Source organism: Scyliorhinus canicula, chromosome 14 (genome assembly GCF_902713615.1).
Source record: "Scyliorhinus canicula chromosome 14, sScyCan1.1, whole genome shotgun sequence".
NCBI lineage: Eukaryota > Metazoa > Chordata > Chondrichthyes > Carcharhiniformes > Scyliorhinidae > Scyliorhinus > Scyliorhinus canicula.
Window position 1 is genome coordinate 62,425,849 of NC_052159.1, and position 19,117 is coordinate 62,444,965.

The 19,117-nt window shown below is 48.5% G+C and overlaps 1 protein-coding gene across 7 annotated transcripts in view; it reads right to left on the reverse strand.

The window, feature by feature from the left end:
• LOC119977194 (glutamate receptor 4) overlaps positions 1-19,117 on the reverse strand; it is a 390,429-nt gene that overhangs the window by 254,289 nt on the left and 117,023 nt on the right. For all 7 annotated transcript variants that reach the window (XM_038817887.1, XM_038817892.1, XM_038817889.1 and 4 more), the window contains exons 5-6: positions 17,061-17,114; positions 15,317-15,478 (exon numbers count right to left, since the gene is read on the reverse strand). In XM_038817887.1, the coding sequence (XP_038673815.1) occupies positions 15,317-15,478; positions 17,061-17,114 (216 nt within the window). The remainder of the gene's footprint in view (positions 1-15,316; positions 15,479-17,060; positions 17,115-19,117) is intronic.

Here is a 19,117-nt window from a genome sequence, read left to right on the forward strand (position 1 = left end):
TATGTTCTTACTTTCAGTTAGATAGAGTTGAGATTGATAAAGCCAGCAAAGTTGACTGGAAAGGGTAGGTGCATCTCGCTTGTTTGTAATTTAACATCTCAATGCACTTTTTCTTTAGGAAGCAGGTGTTGTTTATTCATGTTTGTACCTAATTGGAACAAGGTCACTTTAAGAGTTCGAGCAAGTGACATACTGATGACATCATCAGTTTGGACGGGCTAACAGTCAGCCTGTTCTAGCAGCCTGCAGAGAAGACACCTTTCCAATAAAGCTCTTGTTTGTTCATATCTTTGTGGTCTGCATGCCTATCGTTTCAAAATACCACAAAGAAAATGGAGATGAGATGGTTGATCCACACTGAAAACAGTTGAAAAAGAACTGCAGAATTCAGCAACAAGCTTCAAACAAGAATTATAAAAAGAACCAAATACATCAAATGAAAAATTTAATAGAGGGAAGAGCATCCACGTGATACGAAAAAGACATGAAAAAGGACCAAGGTCATAGTCAGATGGCCAACAGTCATTCAACGCACTGGCCATTACAGGTGCAACAGACTGTTTCTGGGTCACTCCTTGACTGGGCAAACAACCAGTGAAATGGAGGTGGACACTGGCGCAGCCATTTCATTGGTACCAGAAATTGTTTACCAAGAGAAACTATGAGATATCACCTTATAACCCTCAAAGGTAACACTTAAAACCTATACCAGGGAAGTAGTTCTGTTGAGGGGCATATTGATGTAAATAGGCAGCTAAACAGACAGGCCTCAGACTTGTCCCTGCATGTTGTTAAATGTAACTATCCAGCCTTAATGGTGAAAACCTGGCTGGAGAGAATTAAGCTAAACTGGGCAGAGGTGAAAATCATGTTGGAGTCCGAAGCAGGTCTGTCAAAGATTTTAAAGAAACATGCCATTTTCTATCATGTAGAGCTGAGAAGCATGGAAGGGATCTCAGTCAAGCTAAAGATTAAGAACAAAAGCCAAGCAAGGTGCTTATAGAATCATAGAATTTAAAGTGCAGAAGGCCATTTGGCCTTTTGAATCTGGACCGGCCCTCGGAAAGGGCACCCTACCTAGGCCCATACCTCCACCCTATCCCCGTAACCCAGCAATCCCACCTAACCTTTTTTGGACACTAAGGGCAATTTAGCCTGGCCAATCCACCTAACCTGCACATCTTTGGACTGTGGGAGGAAACCAAAGCACCCTGAGGCAACCCACGTGCGTACTCCGCACAGACAGTGAGCCAAGCCGGGAATCGAACCTTGGACCCTGGGGCTGTGAAGCAACTCTGCTACCATGCTTAAAGGCTAGGTCAGTGCAGAACTCCATCAGGCCTAAGGTCAAGGCAAAATTAGAGAGGTCAAGACAGGGCTCCTCAAATCATTAATGCACGTGTTTGGGGCATGCCCATCATACCCGTGATGAAGAAAGATGTTTTGGCACAAATATATGGCAATTTTAAAGTGACTATCAACCTGATACTGTGTGCAAAACAGTACCCTCTGCCTTTAATTGATGATTTATTTGCTGGTTGGCTGCAGGCCAGCATTTCAGCAAAGTTGACCTTAGTCAAGCTTATCTCGAGATAAATGTAGATCGAGATTCACAATATATTAACAATCGTGACACACGCGATGGGTCAAATTCTCAGCCAACTAGAAGAACTCCAATGCTATTTATACGATATCTTAGCTACTGGAAAGTACAAAGAAGAGTATCTTCAAAATTTAGATGCTACACTCCAGAGATTGGAAGATTACGGACTACAAGTGTGAAGGATAAATGTGAATTCTTCAATTCTTCTTTTGAATACCTGGGGCGCGTCATAGATGCCAAGGGACTGCACAAACCACCTTCAAAAGTAAAATCTGTAACAGAGCCCCCTGCAACTCAAAACATCAATCAACTTGGTTCGTTTTTGGGTTTATTAAACTATAATGCTCCTAATCTAGCAACTACTCTCGAGCCTTTACATAACTTATTGTGTCAAAACTAGAAATGGAAATAAGTGGATCAGTGTGAGAAGGCCTTCATCCAAGCTAAAGAATCACTTCAATTCTAAAAGAATTGAAGTCGAAAGTCTTGACATACTTTGATCCAAAGTTATCCTTGTAACTGGCTTGCGATGCATCATCATATGGGGTGGGAGCAGTAGTTTTTCACATAATGTCCAACAGTGAAGAGAAGCCAATAGCATTTGCATCAATTTAAAGCAGAAATGAACTATGCACAGGTAGAGAAGAAAGCTCGCGACATCATTAAAGGAATCAAACATTGTTACCAATATCGATATGGACAGAAATTTACTTTGCTTACTGTTCATCGACCACTGCGGCTGCACTCCGGTAATCTATCTCTAGCAGTGAGCCAAATGAAGAGATGCACATTACTGTTATCAGCACATACATATACAATAAAATATAGTAAATCAAATCTCCATGGAAACGCTGATGGACTCCCTAGATTACCATTACCTAATGAGTGATCAATGAATAGTTCGTGTGGTAATAATTTCTATTTTGAAGAAGTTCATAACACTCATGTAACCGCATGACAAGTTTAGAAGTATATCAGAAATAATCCACTTATGTCAGAAGTTATGGAAATGCTACTTCAGGATAAGACCGCAGGAGTAAAACCTGGAATTGAAGCTATATGTTAATCCTTATCCTGAACAACTTGTTAGCAACAATGAACAGTTCGCGAGAGTTCACAGATTATCGAAAGGAGAATGGAATCTAACACATCTGATCGACTTATCATCCTGCCACAAATAGGCTGGCTGAAGGGTTTGTTCTGACAATGAAGCATTTATTGAAGGTGACTCATGAGCAAGGGTCATTGTCAAAATGACTAAGTCAATTCCTGATGACATACAGGGATAAAACCCAAAGTTCTCCGCCATTTCTCATGTCAAAACATCAGTTACACACAACGTTTGACTTGCTGAAGCCACCCAAGATGAGAAATTGTTGAGAGGAAACAGCAAATTCAGGTTTTGGGACATATGAACAGGGCTAAATGCCATGATTTTCATAAAGATCAAGGATTATTGGCAAAGAGCTTTACCACCAGTGAGAAATGGCTACATGGGCCGCATGGCAGCACAGTGGTTAGCACTGTTGCTTCACAGCGCCAGTGTCCCAGGTTCGATTCCTGGCTTGGGTCACTGTCCGTGGAGTTTGCATGTTTTCCCTGTGTCTGCGTGGGATTCCTCCGGGTGCTCTGTTTTCCTTCCACGAGTCCCGAAAAACGTGCTGTTAGGTAATTTGGACATTCTGAATTCTCCCTCTGTGTACCCGAACAGGCGCTGGAATGTGGTGACTAGGGGACTTTCACAGTAACTTAATTGCAGTGTTAATGTAAGCCTACTTGTGACAATAATAAAGACAAAGATTATTATTATTAGCACAGACAGGACCGGTCTCCTGCACCATTCAAACTCAGGACAATGCTGTGTGGATAAGTCATGGTAGCACGGTAGCACAGTGGATAGCATGGTGCCTTCACAGCGCCAGGGTCCCATGTTCGATTCCCTGCTGGGTCACTGTCTGTGCGGAGTCTGCACGTTCACCCGTGTCTGCGTGGGTTTCCTCCGGGTGCTCCGGTTTCCTCCCACAGTCTAAAGATGTGCAGGTTAGGTGGTTTGGCCATGCTAAATTGTCCTTAGTATCCAAAACATTTAGGAGGGGTTATTGGGTTATGGGGATAGGGTGGAAGTGAGGGCTTAAGTGGGTCGGTGCAGACTCGATGGGCCGAATGGCCTCCTTCTGCACTGTATGTTCTATGTAACCTATGTAAGTCACGTGACCAACTTTTAGCAGCTAGAACAAGGTTGCTGGAGACAGAGTCAACCGAGAGTCCACAACAAAGTGAACATCTGACTCTTGCCATCTGAAACAATGGTAAAGATGTCTGCCTTCACCTTTTGAGCAGTAAGCTGGTGGAGAGGATCACCTTACCATAGAACCCACTTCATTAACACTCCATTGATTTCAAATGTAAGATGGGTTTGCTCTTTGGACCTGAACTCATTTGTTACCTGATATCCAAATTTAGTTGTCAGATCTTTGCAGACAGGAAGAACTCTCACCTCATCAGTCCAAGCTAAATTTTAAAGCAGGGCTCAGAGGAGTGAAATCTTGTGGAGGAGGCAGGGGTCTCTGCCGCCAGCTGCTAAGCCAGCGAGAGCGCCAACATTGCCTCTTTTCAAGAAGACCTGGTGCATCTTGTACCATTCAGGTACTTGACAGACCAGTGGTAGGCCTCCCCCCAGGAGTATGAACCCTGTCCCAGAAGGTTTCCCCGTTTTTACTATTTTTCCTTCTGGGCAGCAAGCAGAAGTCCCATTCAGAGGCTCGGAACTCGGTGGTTGCTGAGATTATCTCTGCAACCCAGGCCAGCGGTGAATGATGGCAAGAAGTGTGTCACAGAGTGGGGGCCGCTGAGGAGAGGGATTTGCAGCAAGGGCAGGGAGGTAACGTTTAGTTGTCCCTTCCTGTCCTGGAGGCGATAAGATGATGGGGTCCCACGTACCACCGATCCATCTGATTAAATGCCTCCATCACTAAATTTGCCACAGGAAGGGGCACATGATTCGGCTTGACATTTTACCAACCCACTGCAGTCTCACTCCATCCTTGCAAGGACTGTTCCAATGACAAGACTTATTACTGACATAGGACTTGGCATCACCATTTAGTCCCTTTTTTGTTTAAATAAAAAATAAAGATGTTTTCTCGCACAATATAACTTTGCGAGGTTCATGTGAAGGGAATATTCTCATTGTTTCTGGAGAAGTGTTTGCAAAGCAAATTTGAGCAGCATTGCAACAAAACGTTAAAAAAAATGACAGGATACGAATAGTGAATCAAGGCCATCATGTCAGCTCTTTCCTCAGATCAAGTACAATCTGCTCTATTGTGAACTTAGTCTCCTGAGGGAAAATAAATGTTCTGTGCTCCTTTCTCTACCACTGACTGAACACGCTCTCTAACCAGAAATATCCACTATAAGAACTGACATTCAATCAACTTCTCAAATGTTTCAGAAAGAGATGTTAAGCGAGAATAATAGTTTGATACAGGAATGTCGCACTACAACACTGTCACTCAATGAGGAACGATAAAACATAACGGCTGTGAAATTTGGCTTCCCAGCAGGTTTGCCTCCAAAACGGCATCTGCAGTGAAGGCATTAGCGTGACTGGGTGTGTCCACTAGAACGATATAGAATAGACAGACAGTGAATTCAATCAGTGTGTGAAGCTGCTTTGACAGCGGTGCTGCCATTCTGGAGCTCAACACTCGAGCTAATGCCATTTCCTACTGTCACAAACATATTCAGCAGCAGGATGGACCATCCACCAACCGCATTGAAAGGGATCATCAACTATTTTCAAGTTAATTACTGATTGATTTGTCCCAAGTACTTGCTGTGATTTCTTTTCACAATTGTAGAAGTGTTTGGCGGTTTGCAGAATTGTTTCAAGTTGCTGAAGTCTAGAGAGAGTGGGTGTGGAATGCACTGAAGGATCCTGACTTCAAAGATTCTGCATAAACTACTTGCTCTGAAACATCAATGCAGTCATTTGAATGTCTGCTTCGACTACACCATGACTGTGAGGTGAAGAGACAATAAAGAGCAGGACCGAGGGAGGAAACTGAACAGAGGGAATGGCTTTTAGCTGGAGACAATAGCCACCCAGCATGTTCAGTGAGCACTCCTGTGACCTGAACCTCAGCAAGGAACAATGTGTCAGACATCTGCATTTCATGAGAAAGTTCTCCCAGAAAGCTGTCACCTTCTACAACCACAACTAGGTGAGGTTGACATTGCCAGTGGCAGCGAAGGTGACTGTGGCCATGAATATATATGTGGGTGGCTTTCCAGGCTAGAACAGGTATTATTTGCAACATCCCCCAGTACGTTGTCCACTGTTACATAAGGGGGATCATGGAGACTCTTGTATACAAAGGCAGCTGAATACATACCATTCTCATTTGCCAGAGAATTTGCTATTTCCTTCATAAAGTTTGCAGGATTCCCTATTGTAGGGTGCCATTGACTGAAAACACATTGAGCTGGAATCTCCACTGTCGGGATTCTCCCTTGCACTGGCAGCCCGGGGGTTTCCCAACAGCGTGGGGCTGCCCACAATGGTAAACCCCATTGGCCGGCTGGCAAGTCGGAGAATCCTGAGGGCTTGCCGCACCAGAGACAGAATCCTGCCCATTGTTTTGTGCTTGCTGCATGTCAGTTCTGAGATGTACCATAACTGGAAGCAATTCCAGCCCCTCACCATGTGATCATATCCAGCCAATCACTAGGATCAATGCTGGGGACAATGGTAGCATCATGATGCCTTCATTATGTGCTAATCTACTGACACCACAACAAAACAAACATTAAGCAATTTGGCCTCTCCTTTGATGACCTATTTCATGATTTTGAAGTGCAACCCATGCACACGTGGGCATGTGCAGCCCCACAGCACTTGGCAGAATACATGTCACCACTCATAGTGGTTTGCTGCATGCTAGCCAACCCTCACCATCAAGAGGGAACAATGCTTGGCCCCGGCTACCTGCGACCGGCTGAGGAGGAAGAGGTGGATGAGGAGGAAGTGAAGAATGATAAGTTTAAAGAGGAAGAGGCAACGAACGCAGCCCCTTTTTCATCGGGCTGGCCATGATTGATTTATCCAGCTGTGGTTCCAGTAAACATACCCCAGTCCCCCCTTTCACTAATAGCCCTGCACCTTTCTGTCCTCTGGAACTGACCATCACAATATCAGCTCCACCAGAAAATAAATAAATAATAACACTTTCACAATTAGGCATTTCTAATAAAATTTAACAATCAAATTGTGCCATATTACATACAAACATCAACTGTGTTCCCTTAATTCCTGTCTTCCATGTGCGTTTGCATGTCCTAGTGTTATCCTTGTAGCTGCAACATGGTCACATTGCAGTTGAGGAGGCTGTAAATGGTTTTGTGGAATAACTTTGAGCACCTCCAGAGAAGGCCAGACTCTAGGCTGCACCATCTTGGCATGGGTGGCAGCAATCAGGGCTGGCTGGCTGACAGGCAGCAACCACTATCACTTTCCTGGGTGAGAGCCACAGCAACTCAACTAATCTGTTGGTGAACAGATTTCTGGATTCCAGGGATACCCGACATGCCCCACTTGAACACTGGTATTCACATCTATGATTACAACTCTGAGCTGCCTGGTAGCTCTCCGAGTCTGTCCGGCAGCTCTCTGAGTCTGTCTGGTAGCTCTCTGAGCTGTCTGGTAGCTCTCTGAGATGTCTGGTAGCTCTCCGAGTCTCTCCGGCAGCTCTCCGAGTCTGTCTGGTAGCTCTCTGAGCTGTCTGGTAGCTCTCCGAGTCTGTCTGGGAGCTCTCTGAGCTGTCTGGTAGCTCTCTGAGCTGTCTGGTAGCTCTCTGAGCTGTCTGGTAGCTCTCTGAGCTGTCTGGTAGCTCTCCGAGTCTGTCTGGTAGCTCACCGAGTCTGTCTGGTAGCTCTCCGAGTCTGTCTGGTAGCTCACCGAGTCTGTCTGGTAGCTCTCCGAGTCTGTCTGGTAGCTCACCGAGTCTGTCTGGTAGCTCTCTGAGCTGTCTGGCAGCTCTCTGAGCTGTCTGGTAGCTCTCCGAGTCTGTCTGGTAACTCTCTGAGCTGTCTGGCAGCTCTCTGAGCTGTCTGGTAGCTCTCCGAGTCTGTCTGGTAACTCTCTGAGCTGTCTGGTAGCTCTCCGAGTCTCTCCGGCAGCTCTCCGAGTCTGTCTGGTAGCTCTCCGAGTCTGTCTGGGAGCTCTGTGAGTCTGTCTGGTAGCTCTCCGAGTCTGTCCGGCAGCTCTCCGAGTCTGTCTGGTAGCTCTCCGGGTCTGTCTGGTAGCTCTCTGAGCTGTCTGGTAGCTCTCTGAGCTGTCTGGTAGCTCTCCGAGTCTGTCTGGGAGCTCTCTGAGCTGTCTGGTAGCTCTCCGAGTCTGTCTGGTAGCTCTCTGAGCTGTCTGGTAGCTCTCCGAGTCTGTCTGGGAGCTCTCCGAGTCTGTCTGGTAGCTCTCTGAGCTGTCTGGTAGCTCTCCGAGTCTGTCTGGTAGCTCTCCGAGTCTGTCTGGTAGCTCTCCAAGTCTGTCTGGTAGCTCTCTGAGCTGTCTGGTAACTCTCCGAGTCTGTCTGGTAGCTCTCTGAGCTGTCTGGTAGCTCTCCGAGTCTGTCTGGTAGCTCTCCGAGTCTGTCTGGGAGCTCTCCGAGTCTGTCTGGTAGCTCTCTGAGCTGTCTGGTAGCTCTCCGAGTCTGTCTGGTTGCTCTCCGAGTCTGTCTGGTAGCTCTCTGAGCTGTCTGGTAGCTCTCCGAGTCTGTCTGGTAGCTCTCCGAGTCTGTCTGGGAGCTCTCCGAGTCTGTCTGGTAGCTCTCTGAGCTGTCTGGTAGCTCTCCGAGTCTGTCTGGTAGCTCTCCGAGTCTGTCTGGTAGCTCTCTGAGCTGTCTGGCAGCTCTCTGAGCTGTCTGGTAGCTCTCTGAGCTGTCTGGCAGCTCTCTGAGCTGTCTGGTAGCTCTCCGAGTCTGTCTGGGAGCTCTCCGAGTCTGTCTGGTAGCTCTCTGAGCTGTCTGGTAGCTCTCCGAGTCTGTCTGGTTGCTCTCCGAGTCTGTCTGGTAGCTCTCTGAGCTGTCTGGTAGCTCTCCGAGTCTGTCTGGTAGCTCTCCGAGTCTGTCTGGGAGCTCTCCGAGTCTGTCTGGTAGCTCTCTGAGCTGTCTGGTAGCTCTCCGAGTCTGTCTGGTAGCTCTCCGAGTCTGTCTGGTAGCTCTCTGAGCTGTCTGGCAGCTCTCTGAGCTGTCTGGTAGCTCTCCGAGTCTGTCTGGTAGCTCTCTGAGCTGTCTGGTAACTCTCTGAGTCTGTCTGGTAGCTCTCTGAGCTGTCTGGTAGCTCTCCAAGTCTGTCTGGTAGCTCTCCGAGTCTGTCTGGTAGCTCTCCGAGTCTGTCTGGTAGCTCTCTGAGCTGTCTGGTAACTCTCCGAGTCTGTCTGGTAGCTCTCTGAGCTGTCTGGTAGCTCTCCGAGTCTGTCTGGTAGCTCTCCAAGTCTCTCCGGCAGCTCTCCGGGTCTGTCTGGTAGCTCTCTGAGCTGTCTGGTAGCTCTCCGAGTCTGTCTGGTAGCTCTCCAAGTCTGTCTGGTAGCTCTCCGAGACTCTCCGGCAGCTCTCCGGGTCTGTCTGGTAGCTCTCTGAGCTGTCTGGTAGCTCTCCGAGTCTGTCTGGTAGCTCTCTGAGCTGTCTGGCAGCTCTCTGAGCTGTCTGGTAGCTCTCCGAGTCTGTCTGGTAGCTCTCTGAGCTGTCTGGTAACTCTCCGAGTCTGTCTGGTAGCTCTCTGAGCTGTCTGGTAGCTCTCCGGGTCTGTCTGGTAGCTCTCTGAGCTGTCTGGTAGCTCTCCGAGTCTGTCTGGGAGCTCTGTGAGTCTGTCTGGTAGCTCTCCGAGTCTGTCCGGCAGCTCTCCGAGTCTGTCTGGTAGCTCTCCGGGTCTGTCTGGTAGCTCTCTGAGCTGTCTGGTAACTCTCCGAGTCTGTCTGGTAGCTCTCTGAGCTGTCTGGTAGCTCTCCGAGTCTGTCTGGTAGCTCTCCGAGTCTGTCTGGGAGCTCTCCGAGTCTGTCTGGTAGCTCTCTGAGCTGTCTGGTAGCTCTCCGAGTCTGTCTGGTTGCTCTCCGAGTCTGTCTGGTAGCTCTCTGAGCTGTCTGGTAGCTCTCCGAGTCTGTCTGGTAGCTCTCCGAGTCTGTCTGGGAGCTCTCCGAGTCTGTCTGGTAGCTCTCTGAGCTGTCTGGTAGCTCTCCGAGTCTGTCTGGTAGCTCTCCGAGTCTGTCTGGTAGCTCTCTGAGCTGTCTGGCAGCTCTCTGAGCTGTCTGGTAGCTCTCTGAGCTGTCTGGCAGCTCTCTGAGCTGTCTGGTAGCTCTCCGAGTCTGTCTGGGAGCTCTCCGAGTCTGTCTGGTAGCTCTCTGAGCTGTCTGGTAGCTCTCCGAGTCTGTCTGGTTGCTCTCCGAGTCTGTCTGGTAGCTCTCTGAGCTGTCTGGTAGCTCTCCGAGTCTGTCTGGTAGCTCTCCGAGTCTGTCTGGGAGCTCTCCGAGTCTGTCTGGTAGCTCTCTGAGCTGTCTGGTAGCTCTCCGAGTCTGTCTGGTAGCTCTCCGAGTCTGTCTGGTAGCTCTCTGAGCTGTCTGGCAGCTCTCTGAGCTGTCTGGTAGCTCTCCGAGTCTGTCTGGTAGCTCTCTGAGCTGTCTGGTAACTCTCTGAGTCTGTCTGGTAGCTCTCTGAGCTGTCTGGTAGCTCTCCAAGTCTGTCTGGTAGCTCTCCGAGTCTGTCTGGTAGCTCTCCGAGTCTGTCTGGTAGCTCTCTGAGCTGTCTGGTAACTCTCCGAGTCTGTCTGGTAGCTCTCTGAGCTGTCTGGTAGCTCTCCGAGTCTGTCTGGTAGCTCTCCAAGTCTCTCCGGCAGCTCTCCGGGTCTGTCTGGTAGCTCTCTGAGCTGTCTGGTAGCTCTCCGAGTCTGTCTGGTAGCTCTCCAAGTCTGTCTGGTAGCTCTCCGAGACTCTCCGGCAGCTCTCCGGGTCTGTCTGGTAGCTCTCTGAGCTGTCTGGTAGCTCTCCGAGTCTGTCTGGTAGCTCTCTGAGCTGTCTGGCAGCTCTCTGAGCTGTCTGGTAGCTCTCCGAGTCTGTCTGGTAGCTCTCTGAGCTGTCTGGTAACTCTCCGAGTCTGTCTGGTAGCTCTCTGAGCTGTCTGGTAGCTCTCCGGGTCTGTCTGGTAGCTCTCTGAGCTGTCTGGTAGCTCTCCAAGTCTGTCTGGTAGCTCTCCGAGTCTCTCCGGCAGCTCTCCGGGTCTGTCTGGTAGCTCTCTGAGCTGTCTGGTAGCTCTCCGGGTCTGTCTGGTAGCTCTCTGAGCTGTCTGGTAGCTCTCTGAGCTGTCTGGTAGCTCTCTGAGCTGTCTGGTAGCTCTCTGAGCTGTCTGGTAGCTCTCCGAGTCTGTCTGGTAGCTCTCCGAGTCTGTCTGGTAGCTCTCCGAGTCTGTCTGGTAGCTCTCCGAGTCTGTCTGGTAGCTCTCCGAGTCTGTCTGGTAGCTCTCTGAGCTGTCTGGTAGCTCTCCGAGTCTGTCTGGTAGCTCTCCGAGTCTGTCTGGTAGCTCTCCGAGTCTGTCTGGTAGCACTCAGAGCTGTCTGGTAACTCTCTGAGCTGTCTGGTAGAACATAGAACATAGAATATACAGTGCTGAAGGAGGCCATTCGGCCCATCAAGTATGCACTGACCCACTTAAGCCCTCACTTCTACCCTATCCCCGGAACCCAATAACCCCTCTTAACCTTTTATTGGCACTAAGGGCATTTTAGCATGGCCAATCCACCTATTCTACATGTCTTTGGACTGTGGGAGGAAGCCAGAGCACCCGGAGGAAACCCACGCAGACAAGGGGAGAATGTGCAGACTCCACACAGACAGTGACCCAGCGGGGAATCGAACCTGGGACAATGGCGCTGTGAAGTCACAATGCTATCCACTTGTGCTACCGTGCTGCTCAAGAGCTCATCGAGTCTGTCTGGTAGCTCTACGAGTCTATCTGGGAGCTCTACGAGTCTGTCTGGTAGCTCTCCGAGTCTGTCTGGTAGCTCTACGAGTGTGTCTGGGAGCTCTACCAGTCTGACTGGTAGCTCTCCGAGTCTGTCTGGGAGCTCCCCGAGCTTGACTTGGAGCCCTCCCGGACTGTTTGTGAGCTCTCCGAGCCTGCGTGACGGCATCTCTCGGAGCCTGTGTGGCAGCATCTCGGAGATTGCTTGGCAGCATCTCGGAGCCTGTGTGGCAGCATCTCGGAGATTGCTTGCCAGCATCTCGGAGCCTGTGTGGCAGCATCTCGGAGATTGCTTGCCAGCATCTCGGAGCCTGTGTGGCAGGATCTCGGAGATTGCTTGCCAGCATCTCGGAGCCTGTGTGGCAGCATCTCGGAGATTGCTTGCCAGCATCTTGGAGCCTGTGTGGCAGCATCTCGGAGCCTGTATGGCAGCATCTCGGAGCCTGTATGGCAGCATCTCGGAGCCTGTGTGGCAGCATCTCGGACCCTGCGTGGCAGCATCTCGGAGCCTGTGTGGCAGCATCTCGGAGCCTGTGTGGCAGCATCTTGGAGCCTGTGTGGCAGCATCTCGGAGCCTGTATGGCAGCATCTCGGAGCCTGTGTGGCAGCATCTCGGAGCCTGTGTGGCAGCATCTTGGAGCCTGTGTGGCAGCATCTCGGAGCCTGTATGGCAGCATCTCGGAGCCTGTGTGGCAGCATCTCGGACCCTGTGTGGCAGCATCTCGGAGCCTGTATGGCAGCATCTCGGAGCCTGTGTGGCAGCATCTCGGACCCTGCGTGGCAGCATCTCGGACCCTGCGTGGCAGCATCTCGGACCCTGCGTGGCAGCATCTCGGAGCCTGTGTGTCAGAATCTCGGAGCCTGTGTGTCAGAATCTCGGGAGCCTGCGTGGCAGAATCTCGGAGCCTGCGTGGCAGCATCTCGGAGCCTGTGTGGCAGAATCTCGGAGCCTGTGTGTCAGAATCTCGGACCCTGCGTGGCAGCATCTCGGAGCCTGCGTGGCAGCATCTCGGAGCCTGTGTGGCAGAATCTCGGAGCCTGTGTGGCAGCATCTCGGAGCCTGCGTGGCAGAATCTCGGAGCCTGTGTGTCAGAATCTCGGAGCCTGCGTGGCAGCATCTCGGAGCCTGCGTGGCAGCATTCCGGACCCTGCGTGGCAGCATCTCGGAGCCTGCGTGGCAGAATCTCGGAGCCTGCGTGGAAGCTCGGAGCCTGCGTGGCAGCATCTTGGAGCCTGTGTGGCAGCATCTTGGAGCCTGTGTGGCAGCATCTCGGAGCCTGTATGGCAGCATCTCGGAGCCTGCGTGTCAGAATCTCGGAGCCTGCGTGGCAGCATCTCGGACCCTGCGTGGCAGCATCTCGGAGCCTGCGTGGCAGAATCTCGGACCCTGCGTGGCAGCATCTCGGAGCCTGCGTGTCAGAATCTCGGAGCCTGCGTGGCAGCATCTCGGAGCCTGCGTGGCAGAATCTCGGAGCCTGCGTGGCAGCATTCCGGACCCTGCGTGGCAGCATCTCGGAGCCTGCGTGGCAGAATCTCGGACCCTGCGTGGCAGCATCTCGGAGCCTGCGTGTCAGAATCTCGGAGCCTGCGTGGCAGCATCTCGGAGCCTGCGTGGCAGCATCTCGGAGCCTGCGTGGCAGAATCTCGGAGCCTGCGTGGCATCATCTCGGAGCCTGCGTGGCAGCATCTCGGAGCCTGCGTGGCAGAATCTCGGACCCTGCGTGGCAGCATCTCGGACCCTGCGTGGCAGCATCTCGGAGCCTGCGTGGCAGCATCTCGGAGCCTGCGTGTCAGAATCTCGGAGCCTGTGTGGAAGCTCGGAGCCTGCGTGGCAGCTGTCCAAGTTTGCGTGGCAGCTCTCTGAATTTGTGCGTCAGCTCTCTGAGTTTGCGTAGGAGCTCTCGGAGCCTGCCTGGCAGTTCTCCGAGCATGGGTGGCAGTTCTCCGTGTTTGTGTGAGGGCTCCCTGAGCCTGTGTGGAAGCTCTCTGAGTTTGCAGTGGAGTCTCTGAGTTTGCAGTGGAGTCTCTGTGTTTGTGTGGGAGTTTTTTGAGCTCGCATGACTTCCGTCTGAGCATCCATTGGGTTGCGTCTGCTGCAATGGAACCTGAGACATTGGCCATCAGGCACAATTGTACTCATGAAGTTGGCCACTACTACCATTCTGGAAAGGATGGGCACTGGGCTCTCAATAAAGACCTCTGCCAAGGTGGCATTAGATTCCTCCATACACCTTGACATTGCAGGACCTTTGGCAGGCCTGCCAATGTGCTAAAGTGAAGAAAGGCTGAAGGGTAGAGTTACGGTGAGCGGCTGGGATGAGGGGAGCTGGGTGGGTGTGAATAAGACATGCATACATGCACACCATCTTCAGCTTGTAAATCAAAGATATCATGGAATGAGGGGCATGTTGGATATGAGAAGGAGGGTCAGGTGGTTTCAGCCACACAATTGATCACACATCAGTCCTGATGAAATGACAGCTACGACTATCTTCTCCGTTAGAGTAAGGACATCCAGTCATGCCTGTCCTCCTTCAGTTAGGTGATGCTCCCTCCAACTGTGCACCACCTTGTCCTGCAAGAGGAAAAAAAGTGCATAAGTGAGTGTGGTGCAATGTGTTTGGATGATGTGTCTATCCCATTGAATAGCTGGCAGTTTGTGTAGTCTGAGTGATCTGGGGTGAGGCATGCAGCAGTGCTAAGTGTGTGAGGGAGAAGTAGAGCTGTGAATATCAGGTATGAGTTATGATTGATGGAGATTGCTGGTAGGTGAGTGACAGGGCTGTGGTGCATTGAGCAGTGTGTGAGGATAGAGGTCTATTTGTAAGGATATTGAAGGTGCATTTACTGAACTTGGCCACTTTGCTTCACTGCATCCTGGTCCTTGGGGCTGGACTCCTCGCATTGACATCAACTGAAGCCACAGCTCGTGTCCTGCACCAAGAAATACAATGCGGCACCAAAACGTCTTGGAGACTCCTCTCCAGGAAATCTTACTAATTTTCTGTCTTTGCTATGTCAGAAACATTGGCGGAATAACGTCCAGTACCTGCTCCGGACACAACGCACCTTGCCTTTAACGGGTACAGGCTGGCTTTAGTAAAGTGGAGGCTCACTTTAATAAGTGCTGTCCTCTCGGGAATATGCATCCACTGCCCAGGCATGCAGCCAGTCAACATCACGCGTAATGTTCACTGCGCACCATAATAGTTTAAATTAGCAAGCAACAGAAGTTTTGTGCCACCTGCATTGGAAGCAGCAGACATGGAGGAATTCCAATGCCTTTGTCCATTTCAATGTCCTGTCCAATTTTGAAATCAAATGATCTGACCAAGAAGAAAACCACAAACAGATTTCTTTCTAACTTTCTTCAATGTAATAGGCTCAGAGGCTGTTGAAAGCATAGGACAGGAAGCAGCTGCAATATTTTACACTTTTTGTCTATTTTAACCTCTTTCTCAGCTAGGTGGCTGATTATCAAAAGTGTGCTGAGCAATTTGAGAAATCATTACTGCCGACAAATGACTATTGCCAATAATACTGGACAAATAAATAAGGTGTGCCAAGATATTTGTTCTAGCTGTTTTAGTGAACTTTAATTAATTTAAGATAAATAGGATAGAACAAAATGTTAAATGTTAATGCACCATTATTTGCAGGCTATAAGTGAGTACACTCACTGCTGTCTTATAAGATGGCAGAATTGTACCTTCAATTGAGCATTGTCTGTTCCAGGAAACTCTCTCTGATCCAGCTTCTTCCAGCGTTGCATGAATTTAGTAACAACGGGTCTGCTATAATCCACTATTTGGAATCCTGTCACATTCGCTCCTCCGTGCATAAATCTATCCAGCGGTATATCCTTGAATCCCTGCAACCACATTAGGAATCACCATGCAGTTAAGGTCTGGTTGTGACAAGAATCCCACTTGTCTGTGAACATTTCAATAAAGGTTTTCTATCGTTCACTCGGGCATGCTGGACTAATCAAATTATAATCGTAAACTCCATTCAGACCTGTCTCTATAATGGCAACTTTGAAGTTCTCAACTCTTTAGCAATATTGATTTTTTCCACTGTACAATGTTTTTCCAAATTTTTCAGTTTTGCGACCAAAATAACTCTCACAGCCTTTTAGTCTAATCCTGTCATCAACTGCATTTGCATTTCCCATAGGGATTCGCTGGATAGCAATTGGTAATGGGACCTCTGGACCTGAAGGTGTCATTTTCACTCTGGCCAAAGTCAACTAAATCAGTACAAAGCCAAGGATTGAATCTGAAACCTTCTTGATCTGTTTGGCTCATGTAATCACTATGTAAAGCTATTGAGCAATCAGAGAAATATTTAATTCAGACATGTAAGTAAAGTAATAGAACTATTCATGTTTCAGTATGGATGGAGGCCAGTTGGCCTGAACTGGTGCTTTTTTTCAAGCAATCCAAAAGTCATCACATTGTTCCACTCTCATTCAATAAACCTCAATTTTCTCCCTTAAATATTCCACTAATGCTCTCTTAGAAGATGCAATATTCTCTGTTCAACCATTACCTCTGGCAATACATTCCATGTTCCTGTATTTTCCATGGAAATAGGTATTTCCTAACCTCCTATTACTTTAAGGGGGAAGTTTAAGCCCTCATCACGAACTTCCCAACAAAAGGAAGCCATACTTCATGTTACCACTATCTTAGAAATCTCTATTAAATTTCCTCTTAGCTTTCTTTGTCCCAAAGGAAGTTGCCTCCAGTGTCTCGAGTCACAATTATAGGGCGTGATTCAGCGGCCCGATGGGGATTGCCGCAATGGGTGAATCAGGTCCCAATTCTCAGTGTCCCAATGGTGCCCCAATCTGCGAGGAGCCGGTCCTGCTGGCAAGATCAGCTCACCAGAGCAGGCCGCCTGCCTAAGTGTGGCCCCGGCAGAGAGAAACTCCTTGAGGCCCACAAAACTGGCAAAGTGTCAGTGAATAGTGGGGTGAATCTTGATGCTGCAGTCGCCGAGATACACCCAAAACCTTGAACCTTTGCTGAATCGCACCCAGTTTCCCATTCTGGCAGCATCACGTTAAATGGCATTCTCTTTCGTTTAACTTCAGTTCTAAAATGGTGGTGCCCAAAATTACACAGAATGTTGTAAATGTAGCTTAACCAATGTTTTGTGCAAATTTTTGTTTCTTCATCATTCTTTGCCCCAAACTCTATTTAAAAATCAAAAAGATGTATGATCTCACACTTATTCACCTTAAATCGCACAATAAACAGTTTATTCACGTCAAGTCATGCCATTAACTCTACAGAATCCTCCCTCCATCCACTTCAGTAATGAATGGGCTGTAGTCCACTCTCCAATCCACATAAGAGGGAAATCCTAAAATACGTTTTCGGAAACTGAACATTGAAAATGCAACCAGGTGATGTCGTTGAAGAGTTAGATAAAAACCCAGTGCTCACCAAATTGGCTAGGACGTAGTGGTAGCCTCTGACATGTTTCCCAACACTTACAATCTGGGCAAAAGAAAAAGGAAAAATATCACAACATTATTTATCAACATGAAGAAACACAAGGCAATGCACCTTTTCTTAAAATTAATGTACGTTTATGGCTTAACTAGAAGACCTTATTGTAATGAGTTTACCATTAGTGCAGATTTTTTGGTTGGCTTTCTGCCCATTAGCTTAACTTCTGATATCATCAGCTAGATTGGCAGAGTTGTAGGTGATTCTTCTCTTTTCCCTCCACATCACAGCAGCAGGTAGGGTTCAGACCAGAAGGTGTTCCTAACCCACCTCAGGAATCACATGCCTCTTAGGTCCAGCAATAGGTCCACCATGAGCAGGAATGGGCCCCAATTGAGCTTTCTGTGGGCCCAAAATATATTAACAAGCTGAAGTAAACAACTCCAGACGGGCTGTTTACCTTAGAAAACCGGTGTTTGGTTTCCCGGCAGGGGATTATTAGAAATGTTATTCCTTTCTTCAAACCGATGAGGGCCTCAAGCTCTTTCCCCATCAGAGTAACCCCTTGGCTCGAGAAGCTCTTTTGCTCCTCTAAATGAGTGAGCCATCTCCGAGACTGTTAACCAGCACATTTCTGACCAAAGTTGATATCGCTAAAGAATGTTTATTTTATTCTTATGTTTTTCATACACAGGGCTGGATTCTCCGTTTCCCCAGCCCTGTGCCATTTGTTGTTGAAGGGATTCTATACCAGCGTCGCTTGCCAACAGAGTTTCCCATTGAAACTACCCCACGCTGCCTGGAATCCGGCAGGCAAGGATGCACTGCCGGTGGGAAAAATGAGTCGCAACGGCCAGAGAATTCTGGCCACTGTTTTCTCCAATAAGGTTTGTGCGGCCTAACTTTATCCTTTTGGCCTTTGCTCTTTCCAGAATGATCCATATCAGTTGGATTAATTGCAGACCTTCCAAATGTCATTCAGCTCTCATTCCTGTTTAAAAACATGACCTATTTGAACACAGATCCATATGCTTCAATGGATTTGCAATCTGTGTCACTGTTACTGATTATAAATGTCGCTCCTACTATTCTGCAATGTTGATGGCTTTGTTAATTATCCTCCACGATCATTTTATTGTTGTATTGATCCCATCTTTGCCGCTGCATCCATGATTATTTCACTGGCAGTTTACGTGCCTAACTTGTAGGGGGGTTGTGGCGGGGCAGGGTGGGGGGGGGGGGGGGGGGGGGGGGTGGAGAAGAAATAGAGAGGCCAACACTGCAGTATAACTTGGTTGGGCTCAGCTGTTCCTGCCTGCTTATCTTCTGATGCATGCAAAACATACCATATCCAGTAAGGGAAATGTGAGTTTTAAAAAAAGGAATATGAATTATTTCTGATAATATTTCACATATAAACCAGTAATTGTTTCTTTAGAAGGAGCTGCACAGGTTAATACATTCACCATGACAATGATCCTTTTGATAATTTTGACCCTCTGGATATAGACAGATTTCTCACAAATGAATAAATCTGAAGGAAAGATGGGTAGTGAAGCCTGATGCAACTGGAATCAGCTGCCTTTTTCCAGCTTGTGAAGGGGAACATTACAATTAAAAATGATCAGGAGATGAAAGCTATTTTGGATTTGTTTTTGTCATAAAGTGTGAGGAAAACAAGTGAAAATCAGATGATGTGGACTGGATAATCAGAATGCATATTTAGAATGATACTACCCTCAACAATAATGTTGTTTAAACCAGTGAACCAACAGCACAATATATTAGTAACAAATGTCTTGGGATCAATATTCTGGAAGCCTCACTCTGTGTCAGAGGTCACCGATCAGGGCTTTCATTGACATATTTTGCCTCATTAACATCCCATTCCAAGTTATAGCGAGGGGCCATCTCAATGACAGAGAAAGTATTTGTGCCAGTCCACCAATGTTAATGGAGTGTTGTTCCATGCAGCCAGTGGGATTGGAGAGCAAAACCTTGCAGATCCACTGGGAGGGAATGGGGTTGTTGACTGGTCTGGTATAACTGCT